The sequence below is a fragment of the Lepidothrix coronata genome, unplaced genomic scaffold (genome assembly GCF_001604755.1).
Source record: "Lepidothrix coronata isolate B3197 unplaced genomic scaffold, Lepidothrix_coronata-1.0 Scaffold153, whole genome shotgun sequence".
Lineage (NCBI taxonomy): Eukaryota > Metazoa > Chordata > Aves > Passeriformes > Pipridae > Lepidothrix > Lepidothrix coronata.
Window position 1 is genome coordinate 93,628 of NW_016690333.1, and position 16,015 is coordinate 109,642.

General features: G+C 41.5%; 1 protein-coding gene across 1 annotated transcript; it reads left to right on the top strand.

The window, feature by feature from the left end:
- Positions 1 to 259: 259 nt before the first annotated feature.
- On the top strand, positions 260 to 4,787 carry CLEC3A (C-type lectin domain family 3 member A). The gene is made up of 3 exons (XM_017828790.1): positions 260 to 418; positions 1,573 to 1,653; positions 4,330 to 4,787. The coding sequence occupies exons 1-3, from the start codon at positions 304 to 306 to the stop codon at positions 4,719 to 4,721; spliced, it is 588 nt and encodes a 195-aa protein (XP_017684279.1). The 5' UTR covers positions 260 to 303; the 3' UTR covers positions 4,722 to 4,787.
- The last annotated feature ends 11,228 nt before the right edge of the window (positions 4,788 to 16,015 follow it).

Sequence of the window (16,015 nt, forward strand, 5' to 3'; positions counted from 1 at the left end):
TGTTAAAACAGGCGATACGGCGCTTACAAGTGAGGCAATCAGTGCACTGTTCAGTGCTGGTACAGCTGAGCTCAAAATGGAAATAGGAATTTCAGATGGGATATGAGAACAAGGGGGTGTCTTATGCTACAGCCAGCTTAAGTATTACACACAGTTCGTAAGCAAGGAGCACAGCCAACCCTACCACCACACTTTATAAACCTGACCTCAGGCAGTCCCCACTGAGATGTGTCTGTGTGACTTGCTCTCAGAGCTGCTGAAGAGAATCTCTTGAAGGTCCTTGTTAAGGTCTTTCAAAGAGACATGGCACAAACTGGACTTATGATTTTCCTACTCATAAGTTTACTACTGGTGGATCAGACCATCAGCCAGGCTTCCAAATTCAAAGCCAGGAGGCACAGCAAACGTAGAGTGAAAGGTACTGGGTCTTAACTGGGAGGAGGGATAGAAGCTTATAGTCTATGCAAATTTACTGTGTACTTTAAATAGCATTGCATGAACCAGAAACTTACATTATACAAATGCTTAATAACAAAGGACATTTGAGTCTGTACTATATTTGTCTTTAAAACATTTATATGTGAGTTAGCAAAGCCAAGAATAAGGTGCCAGTATGAGTTATGGAAATAGAGCAGTATAGAAGCTGTAAATATATTTCTCTGTTATGTCTGTTTACCTCTGCCAACATCATTTAGATCTCACAGGTACAGCTGAGAGAGGACTCTGGCCAGTCATTCTTAGTTACACAGTTATATTGATTAAAGTCAGAAAAATGGAAATTCATGTTTGGGGGGGGAAAGCAGAATAAAGTATTCGGTCTCCAAGGATTATTGGTCAGATTTTTGCACCATTTTCTAATTTTAACAGAATATCTGTCTAATACTTGTGGAATATTACTCTACTTGTGTGAAAAGTACTGTGAAATGGCAAGTCAAACCAATGAAAAAGGATTAGCAGGAAAAGATAAAGGATCAATTCCCACAGCAAAGCTTACAGAGCAAATACAAAACCACAGAACGCTGTTTGGAGATGTTTGTGTATTTAATTTAAAGACTTATTTCTAATAAAAGAGGGTATGATGGAGGTTACACTGGTGGCAAATATTTGAACTCCTGGCTAATGAAAAAAACGATTTGATAAAGCCATTGTACAAGAAGATTGCACTGCTCTGGAGCCATGCAGTTATAGATATTGGAATGTCCAGGGTTTTAAGTTTGGGATCCTAAGGACAGAGTGCTTATACACCTTTTGTGCCAGCACAGAGTAGCACAGACTGGAGAACCTGAAGTCCTGCCTTGGGGAAGCCATGAGGGACAGCGAGGTTTATACCCACAGGCAGCAGGGAATGTGGAGAGGAGCTTTCCAGGGTGCAGCTGGAGGACTGGGGAGGTAACACAGGTCTGTAGGAAACCTGCAGGAATTCTTTCATTAAGAACAAATCTTTAAAAATAATCAAAACACATCTCAGCAATGCAGCAACCCATGATATTTTGAAACAGCTTTTAATATATAGTTTTTTAATTTGTGTGTGTGTGCATATCTGTTATTTTATGTATATTGATTTTATTTAAGAAAAAGATGACCTGAAGACCCAGATTGACAAACTGTGGCGAGAAGTAAATGCTCTGAAAGAAATGCAAGCACTCCAGACAGGTAAAGCAGCTTACACTGGTTAATGGCTTCCAGAAGTTCTCAGTGCCTCTCCTCTCCCCTTCACTCCCATCCCTTTCTTTCATGGGTTTTTGTGACCAAGGTATACAACTGCTTAAGAGCATGGTGTGCCACAGCTGTACCAGTGAGACAAGTGTGGAAGCAAGGATTCAAATAAAATCAACTCTGAACAAGTGGCGATTCTTCACTAAGAACAAGAGTCAATCTGGAACAAAAACTACGTTTGTCTTTGCACAACTTAGAGCTGTGAGTTTTGATATCATCAAAGGCAACACAACGAGGGTTTCTGGGTTTGAGGGTTTAAATGGTCAGAGCGAGGTGCCTGGCTTTGATATGAACGTGGGGTAACTAGAAAGGCAAAAGCATTCATGGAAAAGGCTGAGAATACCCCAAAAAGGAAGCTAAAACGACTGAGCCTATTTAAAATGTGCAGTTTGCAACATTCAAATTTGAATGTTGCCATAAAACTTCGAAGTTATATCCACTGTGAGTTCAGAAATGCCCTGCACCAATGTGCAGAGTCCTTTAAGTATTTAAATAACCAGATGGAAATTTCCAAACAAAATCAGAAGGATAAATACACATGCACCTACTAGACAGTTGTGCTTTTTCACAGCTGTCGACATAAAATTTGGCATTTAATCTTGTACAAGAAGACACTACAGAGAAAATTACATCATTCCCATGAAACAGAACATATTTTCCTTAGGGATGGTAATATCTGGGTTGTCCAGTTTTATGCCTTGGGTTAAATAGAGCTTTTTGAGCTTTACAAAATATTTTTATTTCAAATGTCTTATAATAAGGCTTTAGAAGTTTCTTAAAAGAGAGAGCCTGTGCTAGACAAGTAACTCTTGTTTAAAAGTAACTCTTGTGTTGCTTCCAGAAGGAGCTTGAGAGTAAGCACGCAGTGGCTTAGAAATGAAACCAGAGCCAGGAGATTTTTTATCCTCAAAACTTATTTTGAACTTTATTCTAAATTCATAACCCACACTGTTCAACTGGATTCCAAATCTGACAAAAAGAGACCTATCACCACCCCAGCTCTGACTGTATTTGTTAATGTCCTTATGATAACTGAAAAAGGAGCTGCTTTTTTAGCTTATGGACATTTCTAAAATACACATTAAAAATCTTCTTTTGCTTGAGTTTCCTAGTCTCCTTTTTACATGGTGTGAAATGTGAAATGCTGCCACACATCACTTTCTCCCTAAAGATGGCTGGTCTTTATCATTGATGCAGCATTGCTGAAGTAGATAAAGTCTCTCTGATCTTTCCCACAAATTTTTATTGGCCAAATATAAATTTGTTAAAGCATTCCACATTTAACAAATATGTTCATTACTCCTCTTTGGCCATTAGCAGTTGGAAGGGTTAAAATTTGAAATTTAAGCCCTAATATAAAATTATGACCATGAAATGCAGCTAAGGAATGCAGTGAATACTACGACTGGAAATACTAAAAACTGAGACATAGGATATGGTCCAAAGTGGATTTCCATATCCTGTTGATCAGAGACATAATTACTTTCTTACAAGAACAGATGACAGGAATTAGAAACAGATTATAGAAAACATCAGGGCAGAAGATGTTGTAAGTACAAGATGGGGTTAAGCAATAAATGAAATAATCTGCAAGTAGCCACATGTAGGATTCTAAAAATAATTGTCACAGGAGTTTATTCAGGGCCTTTGCTACCTTCCTCAGCTCAGCAGGAACACTCCATCAAGGAGGGTTCTCTTGCTGTAAGTATTTTTCTTGGGAGAATCAGTTTTTCACATATCTGCATTAGGAGAGTTGGAAAGCAAAGTTTAAGGATTCCCTCACAGACCTTGGGCTGGAAGGACTCTGACAGCGGCTCTGCAAGGCAATTCCACTTACAGAGCATATGCCAAATTAATGTTCTAGTGCATTTGGACTTTACATCAAGACTTCCCTTATATTTTCCACTAGAAGTAAAAGCAAACAGATTTATAAATGCAAATATTTAGAAGATTTGGTCCAGATTGTCCTGCAAGCTCAGTAATAAGTGCGCACTTTTTAAAAGTGCTTATAGATGTAAGTCACTTTACTTCATTTGAATTTAGAGTTTGAAGGGGGGGACTTTGTTGGAAAGAAATTAACACCTAAAGAGATGAATATGAATTCTGCAAGTGGAAATACACTTTTATCAATCATTCAAAGATTTGCATTATAAATTTCAAATCCATCTTTTTTCTGGTAAGCAGGACACATTTAATACAGCACTTTTCATTCCTGCCTTTGCTTGCTGGAAACTGATCTTAGTTAAGGTATAAAAATTTACTTTACTTTAGCACTTAAATAACATAAATATTAAAAGACATTTAGATCTGTCTCTACTATAAAGATCTGTCTCTACTATAAAGGTTTCCTGATAACCAATTCACATCTGCCAGCAATACAACCATCCATAACTTATCCATTCAAGACTGATGAAATAAGATAAAAAATATGTGAAAGCAGGGTTATTCAGTAAAAGAAGAAACTCCACTCTGTGAAGTCAAAGCCTTTCACTTGCTGAGGGACTTGTCTGCTCCATTTTCAACATACCTTTAGAAAATTATCATTAGAAGAGCCGTTATTGAAAGCTCTTGCCCACACTTGTACTGAACGTACAAACTCATTTCTATTCCCAGTGTGTCTCCGTGGGACAAAGGCCCATAAGAAGTGCTACCTCATGTCAGAAGGCACCAAGCATTTCCATGAAGCCAATGAAGACTGCATAACCAAGGGAGGGACACTGGCTATCCCAAGGAATAACGAGGAAACAAACATTCTTCGAGATTACGGCAAGAGAAGTACGCCCAGAGCATCCGAGTTCTGGCTGGGGGTCACTGACATGATAAATGAAGGGAAATTTGTTGATGTCAATGGCATGGTTCTGCAGTACTTCAACTGGGATCGTGCCCAGCCCAATGGGGGCAAGCGTGAGAACTGTGTGTTTTTTTCTCTTTCATCCCAAGGCAAGTGGGTGGATGAGGTGTGTCGTACCGCCAAAAGGTACATTTGTGAATTCCTGATCCCATAATTACAGATACAAAAGACCATAGCCATGTTTCAGGTTAACGTGCAGTTTTGCTTAGGAACCCCTCCCACTTAGAGTGTGGTGAGTTAAAACTATCCATCTCCTGCATCGTACTCACTCTTTCCTGAAACACAAGTCTGCTCTGTTAAATTATTTTTTATTCAGATGCTAAAAATATTATGTTTTCTGAGTGCTCTCATTATGTACAGAGATATATATTATGTTTTAACCCACATTGTATCATATTTTGGCATATTATTTCAACCTGATGTTTGGGTTGCTGGATTTCACCTCCTATTTCTGTACTTTATTTACGAAAGATTGCTGCATGATGACCCTTCCCAATACAAGGTGTAGGGATCCTCTCAGTTCCAGAGCTTAAGAGGGACTTTGGCATTATGTGAGCTCCTGTGAAAAACAGCCATTATCATGATAGAGCTTAATAGGATGTATCTGTGACCAAGAGTTTTACCTATGGGTTAAGAACGGAGAATGAAACAGAAAAATCTGATGGTAATTTTTATGCTACATGCAGCTCACAACGATACAATGCTAGAAAATGGGGAAGTGGCTGTTCTAGAATATCAGTTTGCTTCTAAATGTCTCAATTATGGTTAAATATCAGATGTCATTTGGAACATTCCCATAGAAGAAACCAACCTGGAACGAGATCACACCTCTACTGTGTAAAGCTTTAATAATTCTTCTCTCCTGCAGCATCAGACAGGCTTTGTCACCCAGAGAGTCACACTGCCTGAAAGCACAGGGAGGGAAGGAGGGAGGGAGGGAGGATCCCCTTTCTGGACACAACATCCCACCTCTCCCTGTGGGAAAGGCAGGATGAGTGGCACAAAAGAGTGGGGCCAAACCACAGCTCAAACCATGGCCACATGCAAATTTTCCCAACTTAACACCTGACATTTGGAAACGAAGTAAAATGCTCTGGTTGCTCTTTGCTGTTCTTACCCTCACAGCAGAGATTTGCCTTCATGTCATAAATAGCAGTTTCTCTCTCGTGGATAGGAATTTCATTTAAATATTTAACTATATTGCTGCTTGGAGGCTCAGTCCTACTTCTTACCTTTTAAATGCGCAAGATTTTCTTAAATTATGCAATAAATTTTCAATTACTGGTATTTAATCGTTGTAGTATTTTTGACAGCTTATGCATCCATGCGAAGGCCATTCTTTCCTAAGACTTTTCTTGAGGATTCAGAAAGGGAACTTTTTTTTTACTGTTGTGTTTACAGGCCTCCGGACAAAATTTGGATTCCTACTTGCCAAATGCTGTATGAGATGCAACTATGGAATGCATCACTGTAATATGTTGTAATTAAATTAATTTTCAACTCATTTCAATCCATTTTCATTCATCCTGCGCTTATGTATTTGGCCTGATTTTCGATTCTCTCACTTAGCTCCTGAGTTGAAACAGAGAAGCAAAAAGTCCCCATTTATATACAATTTTCTTTCAAAATCTAGCCTTTGCTAAGGTTGGGGTCAGTATTCCTGGTACCTACATTTTTACATGATTAAAAGTCTGAAGTAATTTTGTATGGCTTCTTTACCTCTGGCTTGTCTGAAATAAGTCAGTATCTCAGCATATCCCTACAGCTGCAGTCAAACTGAAAACTCACCAGCAATTCCAGAATTTGTTTACCTTTGGGGAGTTTATACATTTATGTCCCATTCAATCTATTTCAGCCAAGCTTCTGAAGTTGTATGCAGGAATGTTTATGGATATTTTTGGTGGATGTTTATCAGCCAGCAGACACAGATACCAAACTTTGTTCAGCAGTGATTTAGTACATGAAGACAAAACCCACCTTACACAAATCAGTTTGAAGCTTCCCAACAGGATGGTTAGTTAAGAAATAACAAAGGGACATAAAGCAACAGGGAAAATGATGGTGGAAAATTCATGTGGATAGAATTGGAGAGGAGATGGTGGGAGATTTCCTTGAGAAATACCTGTAGTGGGAGCAAGACAGAAAACAAAGTGAAAACACAGCAGGGAGACAAACTTTGTCCTGTCAAAGTAACTGCCACTGTCTTTCCTCTCAAAGGCCAAATGTGCCCATGAGGAATGAGCTCAGGGTGAGAGGGAGTGTTTGCTGCCTGCTGGGCCTGCTCTGCCCCACTGCTGCACCAGTTCTTTCCCCCAGACCATCACTCCTACCTTTCTCCTCTCCTGATAAACATGTGGCATTTCCCATCTTTTCCATTCGAGCCCATCAGGCTCCCTTCTCTACACTGGTCTCCCGCTATCATTCTCTGAAACCATCTGGGCTCTCCCAGTGACATTTCCCATTCCAGTTCCAACTCTGGGTTCCCGTCTCTGCAGAAGTCCCACTAAGCTGTGCCCCAGGGCCACCTGCTCCCCAGTACACCTGTGTCCAGCTGCTGAAGGGCTGGAAGAGCTGGAGTTCTGCACACAGTGGGGCATCCTGCTTTGCAGAGGGGTGCTGTGTCATGGCAGGGGCACTCACACAGTGATTCCCATTTGAACCCTGGATAGGGAAGAAAAGATTTTAAAAACTTTTTGTGATAATGAATAAAGCCTTTTACTGACACATTAGGGCCAGGCACCTGTGGATTGCACATTTAAATAGACAGGCTGCTTATAAGCTAGAGATATTCAGACCTAAAACATGGGAACATGATACACATACTAAAGCACCACGATTTATTGTTCTATGCTTATGCAGAAGAAATGTGGAAAATTCCACAAACATATATCACCTCTGTCAGGATAATCAGAGATGAATACAGGTGTAATTAAAAAGAAAAGCAGCAGCAGCACAACAGGGACAAGACTTTACAGAGGGTTTAGTTGTAAAGGATGTACTTTTAAATGAGCTGCCTTTATATTGTATCACAGCTATGAGAGCTGCTAGTAATTACTAAACCCTTCAAAATTAAAGTAATCTCCCCCTCTCTAATTTAAACAAATATAATGAAAAATAGCTTTTTCAGGGATACTTAACCTCAGAGGCACAGTGGCATTTATCTTTGTAAATCTACTAAAGTACTACACTATTTTTCCATGTAATGATAATTGTTTTGCAAAAATAAAATGTACATCTTTTGGGAAAATGGAATAGAAACCTTCTAGAGTTGCACTATTAGGGCATGACCCAAAGTTCTTCAAAGTGAATGGAAAGATTCCTGTTGAAATCAAGGGGGTCTCAACCAGAAATCCCAAACTCTTAGTACACAAATGTTGAAGTAAAATCTGCTTTAAGACAAGCATTCTCAAGTGCTCCTGCAGAAAATATTTGTTCAAAAGGCAGAGTTGCCAGGACCTTTTACTTTTTCAGAAAATTCAGTGTAAATGAAAAGACTCATTCTCCTCCTTCAGTAGCAGTGAGATTTTCCTTCCTGGTGAAGCACAGGAGCAGAACTAGGTCTTGTGGAAACCTTTCACTTGTGAAATCCTTCAGTCCATTCCAAGTGAAAATGCCTGATCTACGAAGTATTGAAGCAAAAGGACTGTTTTTCAATTTACTTCAACAGACTTTGGGCCAAAACAAGACTTGTCATCCCTCTTCTATTTTTACTGACTATCACCCTGGTTTCATTCCTGGAGATGTTTAAACTAGCAAGTGCAGACATCAGGTCAAGAAGAACTAGCAGAATTAGCCCTTTGCAAAAGACAACTGATTTAATTTTTTTCTTGTATGTTGCCAGAGTTCCTTATTCTAACTTAAAATATGAGCATGTCCTGTGTTCAGAGCCTTCTGGTGTACCTGGCAAAACCAAGTGCCTGTTGCAAAATGCTTACAGTCTAGACAGACAAAAGGAAGATTTTATCCCCATTTTACAAAGGGATAGCTGAAGCATTAAGAAATTAAGGATTGAAATAAAGCAATTTTGAGCAAGGAAAGGAAAATGAATTCTTCTGGAACCAGTACCTCAGCCACTAGGGTGTCTTTCTTTTCCAAGAGGGCATGTGATGAATATCCCGCTGTCTGGAGCACAGACATATCCCTCCATCCTGAGTGCAGTGTCTGAGTGGGAATGTGGGAACAGCTGAGTGGGAATGTGTGTGTGTGGGAGCAGCACAGGGACTGACCAGGCGGGAGGATCCAGGTGCCAGATAACAAAGATGTCAGCTGGGAGAGAGAGGAGGGCAAGGGTTGTTCCTGCCACAACTACTCTGTCCTCTGACAGGGACCATGAATTTCCCTTCTCTAAAAAAAAAAAAGCCCATATCAAATTAACTTTATTTTTGATTCCTGGGTCAGGTAATGCTGTTTTAAACATTCAATTGACAAATGTTATCTTTCATATTTACCCCAGTATGTCCAGACTAATTCTGTTACTGCACACCATGTGATCAGTGTAGCCAATAATGAGTTACTGTAGAACTGCTCTGTAAATCTACCATGCTCTTAAACTAATTACCATTCTACATATTTAGCTGAGCAATCAGTCTAAGCTAAATACAGCAAAGTGAAAAATATCAAGATTAGAAGGATGAAACAAACTGTGCTTGTATCTGATTAAGCACAGAACAATATGCTGAAGTGCAAACATGGATGCTGGAGGCAAATGTGTTTTAGGAAACCTGTCCAAGTTTGAGAAGGCACTATTTCAGATATTTTCACTGTAGCCTGATGAAGACTGAGATATTTGTCTTGGTTCAAATATGTATGTTATATTTATAATGTTACGATTTTAATTGGTTAGAGAAATGAAAGCTACATCTGTTCCTATTGCAAATATATTTCATACATGCTATACAAAGTTAAACTATTTCCTATAAAAATATGGCTGACACAAAGATTTAAGACTGTAGTCTGTAGTGCTGAGGCATAATTAGGTCCACTAGGTGAGAAACAGCTTCCTCTGTTCCAAGCACCAAGGTCAGAGGTTCAAACATTGTCTTCAAAGATGTTTATTCATGCCTAATTTCTCTTGGCTCTGGAGTTATTGGCATTATCAACCCATTCTTATTATCAATCATCATATATATGACCTGCTACCATCTAGCATGCTCTTTTGCTGATTAAAACACAGCATTTGCTGAGAATGTTGCTTACCAAGAATCACTGTGACCATTTTGGAACATTATAAAAGATAGTTGAAAGGCATTGCTAAGAAGCCCTTTGTCCTCTCTTAATCCTACATTTCAAAAAAATCTGTTGTGTGAAGACAATATTAGGAATATTGCTTAGTCTCCAGTTTATAAAATCTTTGGTACTAATTCTCTTTTGTATTTACTAATGCAAAAATCTCAGTGCAATTTCTCCACTGCTTTAAATGAAATTAAATTCTAACTGCCTGACCTCCTAGGCTGCTTCCCATGTCTGTAAGAGGAATACATATAACTGGTTCAAAATGGTAACAGGTGCAAAATTTTACTAATATGCTGCAGTACTTTGAGATCTTCCTAAAGATGTGTGTTTAATCTGGACAAGGGATCTTTCAGTGAGGTGTAATGTTTTTGTTTATGTTTTCTTGTAATTTATTCCTGAGTTAAACTGACACAGGACTACATTCTCACGGGCTACTTTGCTGGTGTTCCCAGTATAAAGAAGGTGAACCACTTCATGCGGATTCCCTAGTAAGGAAATCACATATATCGTCTTTAAAAGGCCCTTTTCAGATGATCCTGTAAGAAAGCATTTATCTTGAGACTGGCCAAAGGAACCCCTGTCATAGTGGATGGTTCTTGTGGAGAATCCAGCTGAGTTCTTGGGATCAGCCCAGATTACATTGTGGAATCCTGGAATGCACATGAAGCGAATGCAGCTTTTGAGATCAGAGGCAGGTACCAAAGAAAACACCTTCAGTTTTCCCTTGTACACTCTGCTATGGAGACACTGGAAAAATGGAAGACAACGGGCTCATGGGGATTTTATTAGCATGTGAATCTTCCCAGACTTTGGCCTGCATGGCACTATAAATTTTCCTGCAATATATTTGCCAATATATGGCATTTAAGTAGCATCCACTGGATCTCGCAAACATATCAGGGGCACTAGGAGACTTGATACAGTCCCTGTCCCCCAGAGACAAGCTTTGCTGTCTTTCTTCAGAATTTTAAATCCAGGTTTTTTGGTCTTCATTAGCTGCCCTACTGAAACTTGGTGCTGTACTAGTGTTAAAATAAAATCAGAAGGTTTCTTAGGAAATATAAACTGTACCTGCTGACATGTATGTGTGTGTGTGTGTGTGTGTGTTTGCAGCTGTTCAATAAGTTAACTAGTAGAATCTAAGTTCATAAGTACACTTCTAGAAAGAGTTAATGAAGAAGCTGCTAATAGCACCTTCTCTGAGCAGTGTGTACCATACATCACTATACCTCAACCTGGAACACTGATGGTCTGCCAGACACCACAAGGTAGCCTGAAAAATGGTCTCTCTCCTTTCTGAAAATCAGTCTCATGCAGATGACCAAACCATCAAGACAAAATAAAGAGATATGTTAATATGAGTAATAAAAATATAATAAACTCATATGAAACATATTTCCATGAGATAGTAGGTGCCCTTTGGTTTCCAGAAAGCTTGAGAAGCACTCTGACCACAACAGAAGAGCTTTTGTAGTTATAAGCAATTTATTGGTTGGCTGGTCCATGTAATAACAGTTTATTAAGGAATACATCAAGCACTGTGTAACCTTTGACAAATTACTTATAAGTGTTAATTAATGAAAAACATCTTTTTCTTAGCATGCTGTCAGCATGATCAATCTGTTTTTAGTATCATGAAAGACATATGCCCCCAATAGTCTCATTTGGCTTTCCTGGCAAGTGGGAATAAGTAGGAGTGAATAAGCAAGGTCACATATGAAACACTGATTAGAAGGAAATGATTACCATATGAATTGGGTCATTCTACTGAAATATTGAAGGAAGGTGATCAGAATAGAATGTTCTGGAGACTCTGCCAGTTTTCTTTCCCAGGCATTGCATTTAGTAGTATTGCATTGAAAGAAAAAAGGCCATTGGTCAATTGGGAGGGAAATGTCAAGCTTTACTCAAGGTACAGATGTTCTTCATTATGCAGGGTACATAAAATCTGAGAAAGAAACTCATCAGTAGAGTTGGGTGAATAATGGGTTGTCTGGTTTTGTGGTCAAGCAAAAAAAAGGTAGGAGAAAAATGATCAAGCAAAGCAGAAAATTTTTGAGGGTTTGGGCTTTTTTTAGTTTTCTTTTCTTGGAGGGAAGAAGAAAGAGAGATTAGATGCAGAGAAGGGGGCTAGGGAGAAAGGAAGGAAAAAAAAAAAAAAAGGAAAAGCTGATCTCTGATCTCTAAACAGCTTTACCTGGTAGCAACTGTACAAGCTATCCTCTCCAGAACAGCTGATGAGAGCAGATAATTTTCAGGATTGAATGATTAGGGTATGTCTACAGTGTCAAATCCTTTAAGTTACACATCCTGAGACAGCTAGACATGAGTTTCCTCTTTGGAAGCTATGTAGTCACTAGTCATGGAGCAGAAAAGCTTTGCTGGCAACTGTGTGACCCAGATGCTATGGGTGCACCTTTTGTCTTTAAACTCAAACCTGAGAAAGCAAGAACACACAAATTGTTTCATAAGTCTTCCTTAGCTGCTGTGTCAACCAGGTACTATTAAAAGGTGATTTTAATACTTTCTTTTTGTCATGACACAGTAAACTTTGCCGGAAATATCTTGGTAGGTTAAGAACTTCTCTTACCTATGCTTCTTCCCATCTTCCTGCTTGACAGTGCTATATACACTACACCGGCATCTCTGCTCCCCTCTTGTGTCAGGAAATAGTTTGGGTCTTCACATTCCTCTGTAACATCAAGATACAGCTGACTTTTTTTGAGGAAAAAGTTAAATAGTACCTTATCAAGCTCTCCTGCCAAAGGGATGACACTAGCTGTTAGAAGCTAATGAATCATGTGAAAAACATTCAGGAATATGATCTTTAGCTGAGAGGACTGAGATCTGCTTTTTAACACTGTTATATGTTACATTTGACTACTCCAATCACTTGCTGAATATTTGTAGCAGAGGATAGCCCCATTAGAGTCTTAGGCCTACAAAAGTGTGTTTGGAGATTTTTATTAACCTATTTTGAGAGTTCCATATTACCACTGAAGACAGAATAATTGTGAAGAGTTTTGTGAGTTGTATCAAAGAGTTAAAATGCTGGATTCTCTCCAACTGTGGAATAGAGGCTCCACCACAGAAGTGTTTTGTGCCAAGAAAAGCAATTTAAAAATGAGTAATGAGGGCATATTGTTAACCATTACTCTTTAAAGATCTATTTTTCATTTTTAAAGTCTGTACAAGCCACAGACTATTTTTGGAGGTAAGTCTCCCTTTGGTCCCTCTTCAAAACCACAGAATATATATATTCTCATTCAGTAGGGAAAGGTGAATACCTTAAATCAAACATCTTCTGCATGACTTTCAGGAGAATTCATGACCAGGTTTTAAGGAAGACATCGAGACCCAAGGTCCAACAGCGTTCAACACTCAGTAATTAAGACCTTTTGAAAATCCAGCTACTTGGTGCCAACATGAGATTCTAGCCTTTGGAAATTTCTCCTCTGATAGGGACATACCAATACACTGGTTTTTCCAGGTTGAAATGAAATCCAATATGTCCATTAATTTGCACTTCCATAAATGCTTTTTTTCCTCATTAGATCATCTTAACACTAACTTAGGCAACTGTGGCTGCTTTTTTTTGCTACTAAATTACAGGATCAGTAGATGTCAGGATGTAAAGGAATGTAATGCTAGCTTCCTACTGAATTCAAATTGATTTTCAGGCAGAACAAAAATTAGCTGAAAGTCCATAAAATAGTCCACTGAGTTGTACTTAACGTGCATAGGGGGAGAATTCTCAGTCTTGCCAAGGAAATAGAGTTATGACTGCAAACCAGATATGATGTGCTTCACTGGGATGACAGAGATTCAGAGAGAGAGTGAAACAAAGGCAAGATAAACAGATAAACAGTGCACAGTCATCTAAAGGGAAATGAGAGGGGAGTATAGGACTTATGATACTTCTTTCTGCAAATGCATCATACACTGAATTTCCTTTAAAATATAAGCTGGCTTCAAATCCCTCACAAATGAAATGTCACTATGTCACTTGCTTTTAACAGCTTTCAACCCACTGGCACCCCCAAACCAGAAATAACCCTTAAACCTTGGTGGCATTGCCCAAATCCAGGAACAAACCCTAAATCCAGATGCACCCCACACCTGGCAGCATTCCCCAAATCTGGCAGCACACACCTGACACACATGGTAACCCTCCCAAACCCTGGAGTTTCCCCCCAAACTGGCAGCAGACACCACACTCAGGCACACCCCCAAAACCTGTTGGCAACCTCCAAACCCAACAAACTCTCCCAAGCCCAAGGACACATCTTAAACCTGCCAACAGTCCCACAAGTCCAGAAAGAACCTCCAGATATACCCCTGAACTAGGCATCTTCCCCCAGGCCAGGCAGCCCCCCCAAAACTGGCAGCACCCCCCAAAAGCTGGCAGCACTACCCAGCCCCGGTGGGCTGAGGCTGTGCCATGACCCCCCAGCTCAGCCGGGACAGGGAATTGAGGCCGAAGCATGGAAGGTGCTGCCAACCCCGAGGGAGAAGACAACCCCCCCTTAACAGTTCCCTCGAGAAAGGCAGAGGAGGATGAGTCACAAATGAGTGTAGGATCTCCCAGTGCAGACCAGCAGACTTTAATGTGCCGGGGGAGGGGGTTCAGCACGGGGGGCTGGCACACGGCTGGCCCTGCGCTGCGTTCCCGGACGGCTGTAGGGCTTTTTCGCCCGCCGTTCCTGCCGTAGGAGGTGCCGGATCCGTATGGGCCCAAACTGGGAGCACTTGTCTCTCTTGATGGCCGTGGTGTCGTGGGAGCCTCCCGAGCTGAGGTTGTGCTGCACCACTGTGAAATGGAACATGTTATGGTGACCACTGGGAGAGACTCTGCCCCAGCAGTGCTGGAGTTTGGTTTCCTGACGCTCCTCCACCAACCCAGAGGGAACAGAGGGATGCGTGTGAGGGCCCAGAGCCCCTCCAACTACCCTCCCCCCTGAGAAGCCCAGGGCGAGCTCCTTCTCCTAACTTCTGTAGATAACACTGATGCCCAATATCCTTTGATGCTGGCCTTGGTGATGATGTCACAGTGGCTGCCATGACATCACCACCACCCATCTGTGTCGTCCCCCCTCCCCCGATTTGGGGAGGGAGGCCTCCTGTGTGTTGATAGGCTCCCTGTTGATGGCAGGCATGCCTGTAATGGAAAGCATGGGAACGGGAGTGGGGCCAGTTCTGTGGGGATGTGGAGAGCACTGAGAGCGGGGACCAGGATGCACCAAACAAGGGGGTGGGGACCTCAAAAAGTTTGTGGGTTGGGGATGTGCAAGTGTGTGACAGGGACAGCACCAAACCCAGAGATGGGGACCTCACTGAGCCTGGAGTTGGTGACAATGCTGAGAATGTGCATTGCTTTGGGGTTTGTGACCAAAGCAGTGTGGGTGACACAGCACTGCCTGAGCCACGCTGAGCAGGGAGTGCACAGTGCTGAGGCCTTTTCAGCTCCTCAGCCCAGCACCAGTGAGCAGGTTGGGCACCAGACACTGGGAGAGGACACAGCTGGGACAGCAGACTCCCTTAACCCAAGGGATTATCCCACACCTCATGATGTCTGCTCAGCCCCACAACTGCTGCTCCCAGACCAGCAAGGCGCTGTGTGGCTTGTCATGAGCCACTCTTTTTGCATCACTTGTTGGTTCTGCTTTGTTTTCCGTATTAAACTGTCTTAGCCCATGAGGTTTGGCATTTTTACCTTTCTGATCGTGTCCCCCCTCTCAGCATGGAGGAGAGTGTGTGAGCGGCTGCGAGGGACTCAGCTGCCCACTGGGATTAGACCAGGACAGCCTGGGACACGGGCACTGCTGGGCACAGGGTGCCATCTCTTTTGCTGCCTGCTGTGCCAAGAAGGTGGAGTAGGGGGACTCAGATTCCACCCCAGTATTCAAAGCACATGGATTCATTCCTCAGTTCCCCCTTCCACAGTTCCCGAGCAAGCCAGAGGGTACAGCCAGCACCAGCCCCGTGCTGGTGGTGTCCTGAGGAAGTTCTGTGGGCAGAGATCCCTTGGCCCCGGTGCCTCTGCTGACTCCAGGTCGCTGCCGGTGGTCTCCGGCAGTTTTCCCCACCCTGTAAAATACCTGCAGTGGTTGCCCAGTTGGGTGGGATCCGATGGGGATCACTCTCAGGGCTGCGATCTGACCCAGGACTTTTAAGGGAAAATGCACGTTTTCCTGTGAACCACGAGAACCTCCGGGC